This window comes from Chaetura pelagica, unplaced genomic scaffold, assembly GCF_000747805.2.
Source record: "Chaetura pelagica isolate M959 unplaced genomic scaffold, ChaPel_1.0 scaffold583, whole genome shotgun sequence".
In the NCBI taxonomy this organism is placed as follows: Eukaryota; Metazoa; Chordata; class Aves; order Apodiformes; family Apodidae; genus Chaetura; species Chaetura pelagica.
The window spans coordinates 886,841-907,399 of NW_009952719.1; the positions used below are offsets into that span (position 1 = coordinate 886,841).

Here is a 20,559-nt window from a genome sequence, read left to right on the forward strand (position 1 = left end):
CTCCCAGCCATGCAGGAGGAAGCAGAAGAGAATTCATTTCCCTTTTGGTTCATGGTGTGTGTTGCTGTGTAATGTGTTTGCTCAGCTCAGGCTCTCATTTGCTTTTTGTCTCAGTGCTTGTAGATTCTTAGTGCTTGTAGATTCCTCCCTGTGTTGGTCCTTTTCCTGTTTCTTACCCTCTTTCTGCCAAAGGGGTGTTTCCTGGCTTCAGCTATGGTTAAGAATAACCAGGCAGGGCCACAGATATCGAGCTGCTGAGATTGGGTCACACAAGCCCAAGGAATTAGGGTTTTACTGGTAAATCCAAACCTCACTCAGGAAAAAAAAAAAAAAAGAAGAAGTAGCAGAAAAAGGGTTTTCGTGTGTCTTATTTCCCTACTGACAGCTCCATACCTGCCCTTTTCTCAGAGATTGCCACTTCTCCAAGACTCTGGCAGAGAACAAAAGCTATTGTATCTTACCCCACACTGACAGAGCATTTTGGCATTAGCAAATCTCTCCTGTTCTGGCAGCAGTGGGTTTTAGCCTTGGCAAGGATGCTGTCTGCCAGTTCTTACCTGTCAAGTGACAGCTCAGCTTTGATGCTGCCTTTAGCTGAGTGAGTGGGGGCTCAGGATGGCATTTTCCCCACAGCGAGAGCTCTGGTAGCACCGATGCCCTTTTCATCATTTCCCCGACCCATCAGACCCTGAGCAAAAGTGACAGATCCAAGCCCATCTGTATTAATAAGAGCATCCATTCAGCTGCAGCAAAAGCAGTGAGTGCTCTACACCTCACTAAGATAGCTACTCCCCTTCTCAGGGGTCTTGCCTGATGGATGGGAATGCTCAGAGGGGTGTTAGAGCCCCTCAAGAGTTTGTCCTGATGTGCCCAGCTGGGAAGAGCATCCCTGGACAGAGCTGTGAAACCTGGGCAGGGTTTCTGGTCCTTCCCACCCCTCTCAGTCACAAAGACCAGTCTGCTGTGCCCTGGATGGTCATTTTCCTCTTGTCAGCCCAGCTTCTTGTAATAAAAATTAAGAAAGAAATCATTAGAAATCATTTAATTAAACCCCCCATGAGGGAATGGGGTAAGCAGGAGAAGCTGACATCCTGGAGACAATCTTGCTCCTGAGGGTTGTATTCACTGATTTGCTCTTGTTTGAAACACTTCTATTCCCTCCCTAGTTTTAATCAAGCTCAGACTCTTAGCCCATTTCTCTCTTTCTTTTTCCCTCTCTCTCTTTCTCTCTCTCCTTCCATCTATAGAAGCCACAGGGACTTCCAGCTCATCAGCTTTGATAGAGAATTCACTGAATTTTGCAGCTGATCCAGCCAGCAAAAGAAGTAGAAAGACTTAGATTTTCTAACTTGCTGTTGCTTTGGGGCAAGGAGAGACAGAGCTTTTTGACACCTGATTTTGAACACATTTATGTACCATTCCAAACTTGTCTTCTCCTGATCTAGCTTGACTAGTGGAAATCTTTCCTCAGCCACATGAGAGCTGCTCTCTCTTCGTAGGATGCCTGGTAAAGCACAGGCTCATTAATGTGTTGGAGATCCCTAGATCTGACAAGGATGGAGTTTGTAAATGTCATCTTTTCTCTCTTTTTTTTTTATTCCCCTTTTAAAAAAATCCATGTCAGCCCATCCCTCTGCTTGCAGAGCAGTGATGTGCAGGAAGGCAAGAGCTAAGGTCTGGCAGCTGAGCAGGAGAAGGGAATGAAGAGGGCTGTGATTTATGTGGCCCCAGGGAGGGCAGAGGAGAGCAGGGTGAGTAGGGGAAGCTGCTGGTGGATCATGTTGTCCCCAGCTCGGTGTGTTTCCCTTTGCTATCATCTGGGTGCAGCCAATTTGTCTCTGTTTAGCTCAGGACTCTGAGCACAGGAAGCAACGGGGGTGTCTAATTGGCATGTTGATGAGATACACACGAATTACCAGCCCACAGCTCTGAGACCTTCCCAATCCCCACCACATCAAACCTTTTCAACTCAGAAGTGGCTAATCAGTCTCGATGGGACTTGTTCCTCTGCAGCCCTTACCCCAGCAAGAAATCAGGGACTGATCCTGCCAAGAGCTGAATGTCTTCTGCTCCCCCAGGACCTGACAAACTCAATGTATGCCACCACCAGGTCCTGCCTGGGCTGTGCCAGGTGTCAGGAGGGGGGCTGTGTGGCCCCAGGAGTGGGCAGTGCCTGTGTCTCCTGGCTGGACAGGTTTCAGTACTTGGTGCTTTCCGTGTCCTGTGCTCATTTCTGTGGAGGAAGGTTTTGCCTGCTCACCTTGCTGGCATCAGTCTTGCTGATCCAACCACGTGGCAGCCTCCAAGGGCCTTCCTTCATTTGTTGGTTTTATTCCCTTTTTCCCCTTGCAAATACCTCCAAAACCTCTTGCTTTCAGGCCGATGAATCACAGAATCACAGGCTGGTTTGTGTTGGGAGGGACCTGAAAGATCATCCAGCTCCAACTCCCCTGTATGGGCAGGGACACCTCCCACCAGCCCAGGTCACTCCAAGCCCCATCCAACCTGGCTTTGAAGACACCACGTGCCAAGTACATCTTAATTGTGTCTCCTCCTGGCACAATGTTGTTCCCCTGGGTGCTGACGAGGCTCTCCTAGTGACAGACAGCATTTTGTACTCCACCCTTTTCAGGGGACAGAGAGGAAGGGGAGGTGACAAATGCAAACTGTAGGACAGTGCTTGCACATCATGACCCAGAAGGTGTCTGGGTTTGTTGCAGTGGCTTTCCCTGCCTGTTGTAAAACTCCTCTATTCAGGGCTGGCTTGACCTTAGTTTTCAGCTGGGGAGTGGAGGTGATAAGTACCTGTGGTGCTTCTGAAGCTTGTGGAGAGGTCTCCCTATGTCATCTCTCCCTGCCACCAGCTGCCAGTCAGGCCTGTGAAACCCTGAGCAGAAGACTTCCTTAAAATCATTAGTTTCAGTGGCATTTTGTCATCTCGTGCCACAGGGAGCTCGAAGTCCAGGCATCGTTAACACGTCTGTGTCTGAATGGGGGAGCTGAGGGATTGGAGGAGGGAGCTGGGAATGTCCCACTGCCTCCTGTGGCTGCTGGGGATTGTCCACAGAGGTGAGAAGTCTTCTTGCAGAGCAGCTCAGCAGTGGGACCCTGCCTGCCTGTGGGGATGGAGCAGTGGCACAAAGCAGTGGCACTTCCTTGCCTGCAGGAAGCTCTTCGGGCTGATTCATCCTGCTGGAACGGTGTGTTTGCTCCCTGCCTGGAACAAGGACACAGAACAAGACAGACCTCCTGCCTCCAGACACTTGCAGGCAGGGGTCACACAGCCCGATGGAGGGAACTCTCCTCTCACCAGGTCCTGCAATCCCTCTCACAAAGGTATCCAGCTCCAGCTTGCAACCAGGTGGTTGTGTTGCCCTTGCTGCTCTTCTGGAAAAGACGTGCTGGCACGTCAGCTCCCCTGATCATTAGGAACTCTCTGCTAATTTTCAGCCTGTTTATTTCTGGCTGGTTTATTTATTTTTGTGCCAACGTTATCATTTTAGCTTCAAAAGCTGTTCTACCTCTTTGCTATGGACCTCCTCCACCTGGTGTATTTATACAGACCAATAATATCTGCTCCTAAAAACTCCCAAACCCTAAAACCTCTTAGTCCAGAATCTTAACAACTGAATATCCAGGTCCATGTAGAGCATTTGGTTATTTTCTAACACATTTTGCAGATGAATATGATTTCTGTCTTTCAGAGGCCCTGCTTTTAATACCTAGATAAAGATGATGAAAATCACCTTGACATCCATCTTGCAAGAAAGGGAGAGATGTGACAATCTCAGTCCTCCTCTGACTTATTACACTCCAGAAACAGCAGACAGCATGAGGGATCAGTTAGTGGCTTTATCATAGTGTGAGGGGGACAGTGGTGAGCTGGAACAGGCCAGGGTGGGGTGGAAATACCCCAGCACATGGGCTTTGGTGCTGTGTTAAAAGCAAGGTCAAACCCACTGCGCTGGCAGAGGAGGAGGCAGTCAATTAGTCTGAGTGTGCCAGCAGGGGAGGGACAAATTGGAGCTCAGTGAGGGCTGTTAAAATTAAAGTTAATCTGTCACTAATCTCTGGTTGTGAAATCTGGGGGAAAAAAAAAAAAAGAAAAAATAAGAATGAGGCAATGTTTATGAGTGATCACTTATTCAGCAAGGCAGCTGCTGCAGAGGGCCTGTCGTTCAGTAGTCACAGCAAGAGCCAAGCACCTTTGTGCAGGGCTGGGGAATGCAGCAGGGATAAATTCAGGGAATCACAGAATCATGAAGGTTGGAAAAGACCCTCTAATACCATCAAGTCAAACCTTCAACCCAAGCCCACTGTGCCACAAAGCCACGTCCTGATGTGCCACGTCTCTGTGTTTTTTGAACACCTCCAGGGATGGTGACTCCCCCGCTGCTCTGGGCAGCCTGTTCTGATGCTTCACCATCCCCTTGGTGGAGAAAAGGTTCCTGATATCCAATCTAACCCCTCCAACCCCTCCTGCAAGCTCCCTCTTCCTTCCCTCAGAGGTAAACAAATCTCTGTAGAAGGACAGGGTGAGGATTTGTTCCCCCTCTCACCAGGAACATGACATCCAGTTCCCAGCTCAGTTGCACTGGTGCAGACTCTGCACAGGGCAGTTACAGCTGTGCTTACAGGACCCCCTGTCCTTATGAAGTACATGGTAAATCTCCCAGTTTGGGACTGTTGTTCCCAGGGTTGAGTCCTGCTCTGCAGTGTCACCGTGATGCTACAGGCTCGATGGTAGTTAAGCCAGGCAAGGGAATGGGCTGCCCAGGATCTGCTCCCAGCCTGCTCTGAGTCTCCATTACTGCTCCTCCATCTCCCCATCCAGCAGGTGAGACCACTACCCCCCAGTGCCTCTGCTGATGGTGGGGAGCCTCTGAGAATGAATGCTTCCAGCACATCCAGAGGTCCTTGCCATGGCAAGTGCTTTTAACAGGGTGATATTGATGTTGGCAAAGGGGCTGGCTCTGCCTGCTCTACTGCATCCCAGTGCCTTGACTCCAGCTGGGAAGGAGAGCAGGCATGCACAGGACTGTCCTTTGCTTTCCTTCTGCACAGCTCAGAGAGGAAGCTGTCCAGTTTGCACTCTCCAGTGCTCCTTTCCCCTAGAAATGAGGAGCCTGGATCTGGGATTCTTGGGAGGTGGCCCCTTCTCTAGTGTCTCCTCAGTCACTTGGGCTGGGCTTGCTCAGACACTGGGAGAAGAAAGGACCTGGTCCTTCCCTCAGCATCCTGAGGCATCCAGCCTGCCCACGGTGCAGCAGCGTGGCAGCAGCTTCAGGCTTTGTTTGGCTCAGCTGCAGAAGCTGGGAAGTGACTCTGGAGTCCTGCAGCCACCAGTCATGCTGGAGGCACAGAGGGCACTGCCAAGACCAGCGCGTGGAGTGGATCCCGGGGCGCTGCCCATCCGCTCGTGTCCCCTTCCCCTCCCTGCCCCTGCACCCACCTGGCCCGCAGCTCTGCCTCCCTCCCACCCACCCCTCGGAGCATCATGAGGTGACTCTTTGAGGGAAGAGAAATCGATTTGTTCCTGTCACCCTGACAGCCTTGATGCAGCCAAAGGAAAACCTGCCTCAGCCCGACAGCGCCCGGCTCGGGCCAGCGCGAGGGGAGCGGGAGCAGATCTGCCCTGGCACTGGGAACAGATCTGCCCTGGCACTGGGAATAGATCAGCTCTGGCACTGGGAACAGATCTGCCCTGACACTGGGAACAGATCTGCCCAGATCTGCCCTGGCACTGGGAACAGATTGGCCCAGATCTGCCCTGGCACTGGGAACGGATCTGCCCTGGCACTGGGAACAGATCTGCCCTGGCACTGGGAACGGATCTGCCCTGGCACTGGGAACAGATCAGCTCTGGCACTGGGAACAGATTTCCTTTGGCACCACACCTACAGAGGAGCCACGGAGACCCCCCAGCTCCCTGGGGTCACCCCCAGCCCCCTGGAGTCACCCTCTGCCTCCTTAGGGCCACAGCAGCTCGTGTTGGTGGTGTCAGAGGAGTCTGGCTGCTGCTGGGGGTCACACATGCAGGGGGCTGAGACCTGAGGGGGGCAGAGGAGCTTTGCACAAGAAAAAGGAGAGAGAAAGAGTATCAGGGGGAGCTGGCAGCCCTCAGCTGCTGGGCTGTCCATGAAATAAAACCAGAGGCTTCTTCTAGGGAGCATAGGGGAGCCAGAGCCTGATTTGCATGCTCTGAATAAGCTGTTGGAGGTGCTGATCTCCCTGCCCAGAGAGCTCCAAGGGAGGGAGATTAGGCTCTTGAAGTTAAAATTAGGTTTTTTAGTTGAATATTCCTCCCCCTGGCTGAAGGCAGCCTGGTTGTGTTGCATCACAGCTGAGTCACCATGTCCTCCCAAGTGCTGGGAACTGGTCCCCACCGCCGGTGGTGGGAAATTGGTTTGCTGCAGCCAAGCTGGTGCTGGGATGGGTAAATGGGATAGGAGCTGTTGGATGTGGTGAGCCTGCATCAGAGGGTTTGGAGGTGCTTAAGCATAGTAGTTGGCATCTGTAGGAGCAGAGAGGGATGAGTCACAGTGCAGTGCTGCTGAGGATATGTGTGGCTTCATTTCACCTCCTGCCACCCAGGTGGAGCTGCTGGTCAGGGCTGGAAGGTGTCTGCCCTGGGCTGGCAGTGGGAGCTGCAGTGCTGTGATAGTCCCTGTGAGGTGGCATTTTCCTCTGAGGAACTCCCAGTGCCTATGCCAGCCTTTAGCTACTGATAGTGACACTCACAGGACTGTGGGAGGTTTTCCTTGCCCTCAGGCAGGTGAAACCTTTGCTCAAAGTTACAGAGACAGCAGGGCAGGAGTTGGAGGCAGCAACCCCATCTTGCAGGGTAAGATGGACCCATCTTGGTGGCATCTGGGGACAAGGCACAGAGCTGCTTGGCCACTGTGAGGAGCCCCAAGGAGCTGCCCACTGCATGGCTTCCTCCTAGTGCCCAGGCTGCAGGGAGGACACATGGGACACAATCCCCTCCATGAGCAGGGACAGGTTTTTGGCACTGTCACCCAGGTGGGACATGTTGGTGCCAGGCCTCGGGGGCTGATTTCTCTGCTGGCCTGTTGTGGGGTGCACTGTGAAGGTAATGGAGCATTCAGAACCACCTCTGACAGGGCCAGCCTGTCAGTCACCAGAGCCATATGGCAGGGGCACACACTCATTTGCTCGGTCAATTCCCTGATTGTGCTGTTTATCCCTCCAGATTGGCCACTGGCACGTTTCTGAAGGACTCAGCATGGACAACAGGATCTTCTCCTCCAACATATCAGACAGTCTGTTCAACACCACGCTCATTGTCACCACCATCCTGGTAAGTGAGGGGGTCACCTACAGTTCCCACTAGCTCTTTGCCAACCCAGTGCTTAGGGGTGTCAATCAGCTGGAATATTATTTCCTCTCCCTACCCCCCCTTGGCCCCCAGCTTTCAGCATTGCACACTGATTCCATCAAGAACAGATGATCAGATCTCTAATTACAGCACTGAGGACAATTCACGACAGTGTAATTAAACTCAAGTTGATATTTCATATGGAAATGATATTTGATGAGTTCAGAAGCAGCTGGGGAGAGGGCTGGGATGGGGAGAAGTTGCCATTTTGCATTCATCTCTGAATGGTGTTTTGTGTACGTCTGGGAAGTTGGATGGAAGTTGTCCCTTCTACCCATAAAATTACTGAAGTTGGCCAAGATGGGTGCAACTTTTATGAACCAAGTCTTTGCATCTCCAGTCATTGCTGTCCTTAACAAATTCCCCTTCCATGTACTGCCTGTCCCATCATTTTTTCCAGTACTTCTGCTCCTTCCTTAAAGACACCCAAAATCCTGAGGAGCTCTGGGTGCTGCTTCCTCATGTCCCACGGAGTTTGTTGAAAAGAGGGACAAACTGGAGAAGTGGTGGGGTGCCAAGAGGGGCTGGGATCTCCACGTCCTGCCATAACTGGGAGCAGTGACTGGGCTGCTCTGGCACGTACCGGATGGAAACATCCCCCAGAGCATGATCCCTTAGCTCTGCTTCATATCCTCAACTGGGATAAATCTGCTGCACCTCCAGCACATCTTTGATCCAGCAGGGGCCAGTGAACACCAGTGTAGAGACATCTCTTCTAGCTTTGCACCCCCTGGGTTCCCAAGGGATCAAACCAGCTTCCCATATCTCTTATTCCATGGTCGAGAGGGATACGTTGGGTTGGGGATTTGGCTCAGGTGTCCCTTTAGATGAGCCTGTGCCATCCTGGTGCCTCCCACTCCCTGTGGTCAGTGCCAGGCTGGTGGGACACCTCGGCTAAGATGGGAATGACAGCTGCCCAGTTTCACTGCAGGAAAACCCTTATTTGATGCTGAAGTGGAACCATCAGGAGCTGGAAGGCAACGACCGCTACGAGGGCTTCTGCGTGGACATGCTGAAGGAGCTGGCAGAGATCCTGAGGTTCAACTACAAGATCCACCTGGTGGGAGATGGTGTCTATGGAGTCCCTGAGGCCAATGGCACGTGGACAGGGATGGTCGGGGAGCTGATTTCTCGGGTAAGTGCATCAGCTGCTCTTTTTGACTGTGCTCTAGTGGGACTTGGCAGTGAAAGGCCCTGACGCTTCGTTAAGTGTTCCAGGGTGACAAGGATGGATGGGGGTTTTAGTCCATTTGTGAGACTTTGATCAGAGGATCTCCACTGAATGTGTTATGTCTGGTAAATGTCTCTTGTTGTGTTGATGTGACATCATGCAGAGTAGTTGGAGCAGGAGTCAGGGCCCCTGGGTGCTCTCAGGGGTGGGAGACATGGACCCCCAGGTCCCTGCCAAAGAGCTCCATACAAAACAGATCAGTTGTTTGTTGGTTGGTTTGTTTGTTTGTTTTCCCCAGTGAAAAAAAAAAGTAATGAAAACTTGAAACAGAAAAATATGCAGGCTCTGGCAGGATCATAGAATCATAGAATGGTTTGGGTTGGAAGGGACCTTGAAGATGATCATGTTCCAACCTCCCTGCCATGGGCAGGGACACCTCCCACCAGCCCAGGCTGCACAAGGCTCGTCCAACCTGCCCTTCAACACCTCCAGGGATGGGGCAGCCACAACCTCCCTGGACAACCTGTTCCAGTGCCTTCCTACCCTCATGGTGAAAGGTAAAAAAGTAAGAATCACCTTTCCACCCAAAAAGGTTTTGGCAGATTCATTTCAGCTGCTTGACTTGGAGTCTTGGGATTTTTTGGAGAGGAAGGTTTTTTCTTTGCTTGAAGTGCAGAACTTTTCCTGCCTCTGCTTTGTGGTAAAAGCTTCAGGCTGAAAGCTGAATGGTTTTTGCTGGGTTTGACAGCATTTCTGTATCCATGTCTGCTCAAACAGCCTGTACCCCCCTCCCTGCTCTTTGTTTTCCTCTGCAGCTGAAGCTGCTCCTTCCCTAGGGATCCTGAAGCTTAAATGCAGTTCATGAGATGCTCTGAGATCCTTAGGAAAACAAGCTCAGCCAAAGCAAACGTTAAGACTGATGTTATTTCAACCAATACTTCCTCACTCAGTGGTTTCTACCCAACCAAAGCACCTGGGAAAACACAGTGGATGGTGAATCTGCAGTGAGGTGTGTAAGATGAGCCCCTGAGCCACCCCATCATCATCCTCAGGCCTGTACCATGCCCCTCCTGCAAAGCAGAGGAAGGAGGGCACAAAACCAGCCCCTGGGGCTCCAGGAAGGGCTCTGGGGCTCCTTTCCTCCTGGTTGTGGGAGGTGAGGGAGCATCTCTAGATGATGCCCTCCAGCATCTACCTGCAGCTTCCCCAGAGGGCAAAGGGGACCTGGCAGACACTTGTCCAACCTACCTCAGGAGCTTCAACTGAATGTCCAAAGTCAGGTGGGACAAGTCTAGGTCTAAAAGACTTGCTGAGGGTCAGGGACTGGAGATCCCTCCTGAACTAGCACCCTGTCCCCTGGGTCATCCTGCCCTACTGGAGTGCTAGCTATTGATGCCAGCAGAGAACCCATCTGCTTCTTCTAGAGAGCCTTCTGTATGGTTGTTTGCAAATGCTCTGGGCTATTGGCTTAGTTTTTATACATCTCTGTGTGTGTATTTACACACACACACACAGTTACAGTTCTGCAACGTTCTGTTGAGAAGCAGGAAGGAAGGTGCACAGAACAGTGTGTCATCTGTGCAAACAAAGGAAGGGAAGAGCCAGCAATTTTGGAGCCTTCTAATCTTGGCAGTTCCCCCCCATTGAGTGGAGGTTTTTGGAGGGCTGGTTTTGTTGGATTAATTTATTTATTTTTTAGTGATAAATGTTTTAACTTTGTCTTTGCATAGAAACCATTTGTTTCTTCTGCAGCTCGAGCCTTATTTAGGAGGATTTTTACTTCTGCTTCAGCTGGCAAAGCTGAAGAGAGAAGAGAAAGAGAAGAGAAAAAGCTTTTTCTCTGCTTTGTTCTTTCTAGACCCTTTAGAGTCTTTGTAGAGGTGGTAGCAAGTTTTTGATCAGTCCCAGTGACTGGCACTGTGGGTCAAGTCAGCCAGGGCAGAGCTGGCTGTGCATGGGCTGTTGTGTTTATCCAGGGCTGCCTGGGACTCTGCTTGCTGAGATCATTTCAGAGCCCAAGGGGTTGCTCTGCTTCCTTGATTGTCCCCAGCGGCTTTGTCCTTGGTTCCAGCCCTTTCCTCATCCCCTATCCCACTTGAGGACCACCCAAAGCAGAAGAGCCTAAAGATCCTGTGCTGGGCATGTGCTCCTCACTCAGTGGATTTATTCCTTGGGCACTTTTCTCCATAAATCCTCTGTAAGCAGGTCTGGGTGGCCCAGTTCCAGAAGGACAAGGAGCTGCTGGAGAGCCCAGCACAGGGCACTGAGATGCTGGAGGGGCTGGAGCATCTGCCTGTGAGGAAAGGCTGGGAGAGCTGGGGCTGCTCAGCTGGAGAGAAGGAGGCTGAGGGGGGATCTGATCAGAGCTGATCAATATCTGCAGGGGGTGGCAGGAGGATGGGCCAGACCCTTCCCAGTGGTGCCCAGTGACAGGACAAGGGGCAATGGGCACAAACTGGAGCACAGGAGGTTTGACCTGAATATGAGAAAATACTTGTTGACTCTGAGGGTGGCAGAGCCCTGGGACAGGCTGCCCAGGGAGGCTGTGGAGTCCCCATCCCTGGAGACATTCAAACCTGGACGTGTTCCTGTGGGATCTGCTCTAGGGGATCCTGCTCTGGCAGGGGGTTGGACTGGATGATCTCCAGAGGTCCCTTCCAACCCTCACCCCTCTGTGACTCATACAGCCTTTAGCACAGAGAGATGATTAGCTGGGACACAAACCTGTCACATGGACCAAAGCTCCCCAAATCCTCCCCAAAATAAAAGCTCTGACCCTGATGAGCTGTCAGAAAGTGAGGTTTGACTCATGTGCACTTAGTGCACAGGGCCAGAAGGTCAGAAAATTATCCAGCACCATGCAACACCTTTCCAGCATTTGTTCTTTCTCTGCAATCCCCCCATGGCACTGAATCTCCTCAGAGCAACTCTCAGCTGCATGGGAAAAATGTTTCATTTTATTGCTTCTAAATTAACCAGATATTGATTTATTCTTTAGTGCTGAGAATTCTATTACAGCTAATTGTGCACTATGATATGATTGAGAAGGATGCAATATAAACATAAATTTGTTGTTGACCCAAATTCACCAGTACATTTCTTATCGACCTGCTACAAAGCTAATTAAGAGCTAAGATTTGGGGGGGGGAACAGGATGACTTGGGGGATTAGTGGCAGAGCTGTAGACTTCTGTGTCTAGGTCAGCAGTCTGACTCCTTGTCACATCAAGAAGCCTGTCAACTTTGTGATCAGCTGCTGGGGGTTTGGCTTGGAAGAAATCCCTTGGAAGGACCCCCCACCCCCCATTCCTTAGTGCAAGATCCCACAAACCCAGCAAAGGCTGAGTTGGTTGGTCTCTCTGTGCAAGCAGGGCAGGGAGAATCATAGAATCATGGAACTATTCAGGTTGGAGAAGCCCCTTGGGATCACCCAGTCCAACCACCATCCCTACTCTACAAAGTTCTCCCCTCCACCACATCCACCAACTCCACATCCAAATGACCCTTCAACACATCCAGGGATGGTGACTCAGCCTGTTCCAGTGTCCAACCACTCCTTCTGTGAAAAATTTTTCCTAGTGTCCAATCTAAACCTGCCCTGGTGCAGCTTGAAGCCCTTCCCTCTTGTTCTGTGGTGGCTGCACACCCTGCTGGTTCCTTGGCTGAGCAGGGCAGTGAATCCAGCTGGGGTAGGTTCCCCTCTCAGCCTTGCCAGCTCTGGCACAACCTGCAGCCTCCAGCACTTTGCCTGACACCCTACACGTGTGCTACCTGTCACAAGCAAACAGCAAATCTTCCTGTCTCCTGTCTTGTTTTTTTTGGCATCAGAGCCTTAGAGGACAACAGGGCTGGAAGAATCATTTCCTGCTCCTTCCTTCTGCTGTGCAGTCTCTGGCTCGGAGTCCCTGATGGTTCCCTGGTCTTCCCTTTCTCTCTTTCTCCAGTGCATCCTCGTGCTGAAATCAATTCCCCAGTCTGATACAAGCTGAGAAATGTATTTTCAGAGCAGTGTGACAGGTTTCTGCGTGTCCTGCCATGCGGGTGTTTGTGCTCAGTGCCTGCACCTCAACTCACAGTGAGCTCTTGGTGCTCAGCTCCCCCTGAGGAGATGGGCTTGTGTCTGAGAGATCCCTCAGCCACAGCTCCTGAGTTTACCCAGCTTGGGAATGCCCCTAGAGAACAGAGCTGAGCTAAGAAGACATGGTGTGATTTGGTTTTGTCAGGAAGCTTTGTTGGCAGGAATCCCACGCTGCAGTTTTGCTGTAAAACCCCCGAGAAACATCCCAGTGGTGCAGCCAGGATCAGTTCCCTGCCTGGTTGGGTCCCAGTGCCAGGTGACAGTCCCCTCTGCTGAGGAGCTGGCCTGCTCACCCGTGGCAGGCTGCAGGGGACAAGGACAAAGCAGCCCTGGCAGGAGCACAGCTCCTGCAGATTGATGGTCTGCTTTGTGCAGCTTGCTGCCCAGGCTTCCTTCAGTGCTGGGAACACAGCAGAGCCCTGAAGGCTTCCAGGATGAGCCAATTTGGGCAAGGCTGGGGCTGGTGTAGAAGTCATGGAGTGACTGGGGACATCGAGCTCCTGCTCTTCCCCTCTGCACAGGACCATTTGGAGAGTGAGATGCTGTGGAATAACACGAGATCTTTGGTGTCTGTGACATTGGTTTGAATCTGGCTGGGATCAGTGGTGGTCAAAGCTCTTTTCAAAATGAGGGAGATGAAGTTGTCCATCTTGTGGAAGGATCTAGCCTCAGGAGCAACAACATCAAGACCTTAAAACTTTGGGGTGCTGGATTTTCTATCTTCCTTGCTGGCAATGAGGAGAGACCCTCTCCCTTCAACTGCTCCAGAGATGAGGAACAGCAGGAAGGAGAAAGGAGGGAGAAGATATTTCCAAACTGGCAGAGTCCTGTTGTTCTCTGAGCAGTGGGTGTTGGTGTTCAGTGAGAAGAGCTGTGCGTGGGTGAAAGGAGGGAGGGGGAGTCTGTTTGCACTCTTATCATGCTGGCAAGTGTGATATGGGGGGGCTTGAGGGGGTGGGGAGTGAGGAGTGGGGAAGCGGAGGAGCGTGGGTTGTTGAGCAAACACAGTGGAGGTGTGGGCAGAGAGGTTTGCATCTCCGTGATGCTTTGGCCAAAACTGCACAGTTTGTGTGCTGTGAGCTGGTTCAGTCTTGCTCCTTTTCCAGATGGGCTTAGGGTCCCTGTTCCTGGTGCTGCAGCAGAACTGGCCATGGGCATGGAGGACACCTGGCACAGACTTCTGCCTCCCACCCCAGTCCAGGTGAAGAAACATGAGTGAAGGCAGACTTGAGGCTGGCACCTGCACTGGTTGCTGGCCATCCCATCCCTGGGTGTGGCTTCAGTGGGGGGCTGCAGCCTCCCAGCCTTGCAGGCTGGCACTTTGCATGTGGCACAAATTCATGCACCTCCTAAAAACCAAACCAACCCAAGCACCAGTTTTGAGTCACCCTCATCTGGCCCTGCTTTCAAATGCAAGAACGTGCATCTGGGTGCACAACCTGGCTGCTGCCAGCTCCAGAGAGAGGAGCTGCATACCCCAAAATAGCTCTTGTCAGATCAGATGAGCAGCTGGAGCAGAGGCAGTCAGGACATTGATCTGGTGGCCAAGTCGTACCCGTCGTGCCGTGGGACAGATCTGCAAATGCAGGGAGACTGCCCTGTCACTGCCCTGTCACTGTCCAGGGAAGCAGGGCTTGCTGCTTATTCCAGAGCTGCACAGGATGGCAAAGGTTGGAAAGCAACCCCTGGAGATCCTCCAGTCTAACCCCCTGCACAAAGCAGGGTCACCTCCAGGGGCTCAGTTCTGTGTCTGGATGGGTTTCCAGTGGGACAAAACATCTCCAGCAGCAATGTTGATGCCCACGGGGGGAAGAGCTGGTGGTCAGGTGGGTCCTGAAGGTTGGAAACTAATTTCGGCTTTCCAGGAGGCCCTCCAAGCACAGAGCAGTGTAAGAAACAGCTTTCCCTGCCCATGGCCAGGCTGTCAGTGCTCTGTGGGCAGCCCTGGTGAGTAGAAGTCCCACCTTTGTGTCCCTCAGGCTCGTTTGACGCAGACGCAGACCCAAGCCTTGTGCGCTTGGACTTCCTGCCTGTTGAGTCTCAGTACCTTGACAGGAGGTTGTGAATACCTGTGGGGCTGCTCTCCCAGTTGGTCCCAGTGCTGCAGAAAGCTCTGATGGGATCTGCCCAGGCTGAGGGCTGACGCCAGGTCCCATTCATCACCATTAGCACCGAGATGAGCCTTGTCAGCGCCCGCGGCGAGGAGGCGGCTGCCTCCTCTGGACTGGCAGTCCCTGCAATTTACCTCTTCAGGCTGCTTAATTGTTGTTCCCCTCCAGGAGCCTGGCTCAGCCCCCGTGTTTAACATCCTTAGCCTGTCTGCTAAGGCAGGCAGATCCCACAGTTAGTGCCAGGTATGGTGGTGGCAGCTCATGCTTTTGTCTCAGCCATCAGCCCACCTGGGCTTCCTCTCACCCAGCAAGTGCTTGGCCTTGTTTGAGCAATGTTTTGTTAAAGAAGCATCTGTCTCTATTCCCAAAATGCTCCGGGTCTTTTTCTAGGCCTATTTCATGCTGACATTTATAGCTGCAACTGTGCTGGAAAGATGGAAATGACGCAGTGTTTGCCCACTCTTCTCCCTTATCCTTTGCCTCCTGTTTTCCCTTTCCACAGGGCCCAGTTGTGGGCAGAGAGTAGAATCACAGAGTAGAATCATAGAATCATTCTGGTTGGAAAAAGACCTTTCAGATCATCAAGTCCAACTGTTAACCCAGCACTGCCAAGGCCACCACTAAACCATGTCCCTCAGCACCACATTTACAGGTCTTTTGAATCCCTCCACCACTTCCCTGGGCAACCTGTGCCAGAGCCTGACAACCCTTTTAGGTACGAAATTGTTCCTAATATCCAACATAAACCTTCCCTGGCACAACTTGAGGCCATTTCTTCCTGCCCTATTGCTTGTTTCTTAGGAGAAGAAGGCTGGAGAGAGCTGCAGTTTGCAGAGCTCCTCTGCAGCTCTGGCCTCAGTGGATCACAAGGAGTTTTGTGAACATCAGGAAGCAAAGTCGAAAGCATGAAAGGGATGATATTCAGGCAGGGAAATACTTTGCATGCCATTCCCAGATCAAAGTTTATTACTGTCAGAAATCAGGTTTTTTTAACTTGCATGAGTCCTGAGCCTGCAGAGGGAGAGAGAGGGAGCCTTTGGCAGAGCACAGCCCCAGGTAGAGCAGTGAGGAGCAGGAGCTGTGCTGCAGGGAGCTCTGGCACAGCAGGAGGCAGACCTGCTAGGAGGTAGCCCTGATGCTGGCACAAGTCCTGAAGGGACAAAATTTGACTAGGAAGGGAATGACTGGATGGAAATCGACTCAAATGGCACGGAGGCAAGCAGAAGGGAGCACAAAACCTGTGTGCCAGAGGAAGGCAGCTCTGGGTTTCTGCTCCGTAGGCAAAGGGAGGGGGATGGATTTGCATGATGTTTTGGGTAGGGAAGAGCAGCTTTCAAGATGTTTGCTGCCTCCATGATCTGGAAAGGTCCCAAAGGATGGAAGCTGGGGGAATAGCTGCAGCACACACAGTTCCCTGATGGCATCCATGGCCCATCCCTGAGAAGAGGGGGCAGGTGAGGGATGGTGACTTAGCTGGGTGAGGTGGGGAGTTGTGCTGCTCCTTTCAGCAGAGCCTTGATACTGGTCCCTGGTTGGGAATGGGAATGTCCTGGGAGCTTTTGCATGAAGAGCCTTTGATGTGGCATATTTACCAGCTATTCAGTCTACGACTGTGCTGGTAGAACTGTGTTCAGTTTGGAGAACTGGGAGAAGAAAACCATTGCTAGAATAAACTATCTTCATGAGGGGCTTTGCTGGGAGAGCTCTCCACAGGACCTGCAAACCCTTTTAAGTAGAGACAAGAGAGGTTTAGGAAGCTTTAGGCTGTTCTTGCAGATAAAATTCCTCACATGCCACGTTCCACAGATGAACTGATCCCATTTTAGTAATCTGCTGCTATTTACATAGGGCTCAACTGCTCACACACCACTTTGTGATTATTGGTGCCTTTGAAAAAGCCCTGTGGGTAAATGTCTGGCTAGGCAGAAATTCTCCCAAGCTCATAATTCATTCCAGCCTGAACCTCTTAGGAACCTGCAGTAGCTGCTTGAAAGCAATTGCAACAGTCTGGCCCTGGGCTTGTCCAATAAAGCAATCCTGTCTGGGCTGTGAAATATCCCAGTCTCCCTGACCCACCTTTCTGGGCTGCCCAGAACACCTTGCTTTTCTTTTCCCTTTCCCTCCATCCTGCAGGCTCCAGCAGTGCTGCCCTTCCCTCCTGGAGCTCCAGCCCTTCCTCCCTGCCTGCCTTTAAGTGTGCAAGTCTGCTGGGGTGGAGATGTGGGGGAAAGACCCCCTGGCAAAGCTCTGATTAGTCCTCTTTATGGAAAATAATGCAAGAGCAGCAGGGTCAGAGATGTGGTGCCTTTGCAACTACTGCATGGACCCAGGGAGAGCAGATCCATATTTAACTGGGTCTAGAGCCCTGATGGTGCTTTGGCTTCTGCATAGACCTTATGAAACTTGGGGACAACAAGTGCAAAGAGTTTTTCTTGTCCTCCCCCTTCTCTTTTTCCACTTGCATAATCATCACCCTGCAAAGCAGGGAAACAAATGTATAAGGGAATGGAGGAGGTTTCATTTTTACAGAAAGCAATTACAGACATTAAAAGAGCTATAGTAATAAAAATAATATTTAAAATTCAAATCCCTTATCTATTTTACAAGGGTTTTAACACTGGAAAAAAATACTCTTTTTATTTTCTTCCCCTTATCTCATTTGCTTTGCAAGTCAATCTGGAAATTTTTGTGCGAGTTCTCTGAATTTTTTGGAAACTGATCTGCAGTTTTGGAAGTCTGGGGTTGGCAGGTTTGTAAACTTCATGACTCAGGGCAGAGGGGTAATGATGCTGCTTTGTGATGCTGTCCTACCTATGGCACTTGCAAGTAACAGTGTTGTCTGGAAGGGGACAGGTGTGTTCAGTAGGGGCTTTGGAAGGGGGAGGTTGTATCTTCTTGAGATTAGTACAATGATTATTTGTCTTGATGGCTCCTGTTTTGCCAGGTCTTAAAGCATTTGGGGTTGTTCAACTTGGAGAAGAGAAGGCTCCAGGGAGACCTTAGAGCACCTTCCAGTGCCTGAAGGGGCTCCAGGAAAGCTGGGGAGGGACTTGGGACAAGGGCAGGGAGGGAGAGGACAAGGGGGAAGGGATGAAAACTGGAAGAGGAAGATTGAGGTGAGACATGAGGAGGGAATTCTGTGCTGTGAGGGTGGTGAGAGCCTGGCCCAGGTTGCCCAGGGAAGCTGTGGCTGCCCCATCCCTGGCAGTGTTGAAGGGCAGGTTGGATGGGGCTTGGAGCAGCCTGGGCTGGTGGGAGGTGTCCCTGCCCATGCAGGGGGTGGATCTGGATGATCTTTCAGGTCCCTTCCAACCCAAATCATTCCATGATATGATTTAATGACAGACAATGGCAGTCAAGTTGTTAGAACAGCCCCAAGTTTTTGAGTTTTATGTGTTTTTCCAACCTGTAAGTGTAGAGATTGAAACACCCAGTTGAGGAAAGGAAAAGCACAGAGAATGATTTGGAGCACAAGGTGGGTTAAAGTTTGGAGTGTGCTTGAGTGAAACCACCTGGGGAAGAGGGGTTCAGGAGCACAGTCCAGACCAGTGAACCCCACCAGAAAAACTCCCGTGGTTTCCACAGAGCCTGGGTTGCTCCCTGTCCCAGGAAGATGGGGCATGTAACTCCAGGAGCCCGTGTCTTGCATGGCCCTGGACACAACTTTGCCTGCTCTGTGCCTTCCTGGACTCAGGATCCTGATGTTCTCTGCTCTCCTTTCTCTCCAGAAAGCTGACCTGGCCGTGGCAGGGCTGACGATTACAGCGGAGAGGGAGAAGGTGATTGATTTCTCCAAGCCCTTCATGACTCTGGGGATTAGCATTCTCTACCGAGTGCACATGGTAAGAGCCTTCTTTTATAACTGCTTATGTCCCTCCTTTATTTGCATGCAACCCTGCCTGCTTATAGAAGAAAAATGAATCACTCATAAAAACAGTTTGGTTTCTTATTTAGAGGCAAATGGGCTTGACCTTTATGTCCTGCTTTTCCCTGTCCTTGTGCCTTGTGTCAGCTCGGTGGGTTTGGCCCTGGCCCAGGTTGCCCAGGGAAGCTGTGGCTGCCCCCTCCCCGGCAGTGTTGAAGGGCAGGTTGGATGGGGCTTGGAGCAGCCTGGGCTGGTGGGAGGTGTCCCTGCCCATGCAGGGGGGTGGATCTAGGTGATCTTTCAGGTCCCTTCCAACCCAAACCATGCCATGTGATTTGCTCCTTGTGCTATCAGTAGGAAAACACACAGGCATGTGCCCCTTGCAGCTCATCCTGCCCCTGCACAGACAACACGCACGGGGAGTGTGTCATGTTCTCTTTCTGTGCTCTGTTACCCCTTGCTCTCCAGCAGTGGCAGTGATTCAGAAAAGCCACAACAGAACAACAGATGCTGTGAAACGTGAGCAGGGAGGTGGGAAAGGGGACTGTCCCACCCTGGGCAAGTCTGGCAAAGGCAGTGGCCTGAAAAATGATTTTTAGGGTCCTTTCCAAACATGGTTCTATGTTATTGGCACTTCTGGTGTGGCTCAGGACCAGGGAGGAGTGAGAAGGGAGCAGGCAGCTGCTCAGCAACCAGCTCTGCTTGTTGACCCACTTATGTCCTGTCTTTGCTCAGGCAACACTTGTTAATCTTAAATTCTTATAGCTTCTCTTGCATTCCCATTTTCTGTTGTTCTGGCTTCTTCCTGAAGCTCAGGGGAGGACAAATTTTCCCCTGGCCCACAAGGACCAGGCAAATCCCCTTTCCCCAGTGTCACAGGAGGTGAGCTCTGGCATCCAGGTCCTTTGGAAAAAGCATGTCATGTCATTCCCAGTCTCCAGTTTTGGATGTGTGCTCTGTGCAGCACTGAGTGTGATGCAAATTACAGTCTTGGTTTACCCTCAGCTCAACAACAGCAGCCAAAAGGATAAAACAACTAAAGCTGCCTCTCCCAGCCCCCTCTCAATTCACAAGGCAGTTAAGGATGCAGCGTTTGCTACAAGCATAAACAAACCTGCACATACATCCCTCTGTGCTGAGTGGCTCCTGCCAACAACTGGTAACTAAAATCCATCTGAAATTGTGTTTCATTTGGTAGGTGCAGAATTGAGGGTGAATGACTTAATTGATCAAAAAGGGTCAGACTCTTCAAGCTCCTGGAAACCCAGTGTAACCATCCCTTCCTTGCTACACATGCTTTGTCACAGCAGCAGCTCCTCCATGGAGCAGGGAGATGTTTCTGCCAGCATCTCTTGGCTGGGATTATAATTGAGTTTCTTGCTTTCTCACATGCATTTTTGAAGTTTGGGGATTGAGGGCCACACGTGCTCTGCCTCCAATTTATACCATAACCTGCAGCAAGTCCCTTAACGAGGCACCATTCCCTGAACAGCTGAGGCTGATGTCTCTCCCTCCAGAGGAAACACAGGAATATTGGTGCAGGGTTTGCATGGGATCTGTTCTGGAAGTGCAGGGCACCTGCTGCTGCCTCTGCACGAGCTGGAGATCAAAGTGCCTGACACATCTACTTAGAGCTTCAGTTCTCCAGGGCACAGACCATCTGCTGCTCATGCTGGTACCAACCCAGCCACTTTCCAGCCTGCCCTTTAGAGGCATTTACCAAACTGAACAGGATTAATAATTACAGTCTTAAAAAGTGTCCCCTGCCATTAGTCAGGAGTTGGTCTTCAGCTGAAGGACCCAGTTAGGACTTTGATTAGGGGGCTTGCAAGGGGACATAGGGCACCTCCTGGGTCAGGTCACCCTGCAGCCAGCCCTGCCATGAGGAGCAGGGGCAGCCTGGGACCTGCCCTCCCCTGGAGCAGGGAAGTCTCCC

General features: G+C 51.4%; 1 protein-coding gene across 1 annotated transcript in view; it reads left to right on the forward strand.

The window, feature by feature from the left end:
* The window catches only part of GRIK4 (glutamate receptor, ionotropic, kainate 4), a 131,871-nt gene that overhangs the window by 95,947 nt on the left and 15,365 nt on the right, over positions 1 to 20,559 (forward strand). The window contains exons 10-12 of the mRNA XM_009994608.1: positions 7,214 to 7,321; positions 8,331 to 8,534; positions 18,487 to 18,600. Coding sequence (XP_009992910.1) covers positions 7,214 to 7,321; positions 8,331 to 8,534; positions 18,487 to 18,600 — 426 coding nt within the window. The remainder of the gene's footprint in view (positions 1 to 7,213; positions 7,322 to 8,330; positions 8,535 to 18,486; positions 18,601 to 20,559) is intronic.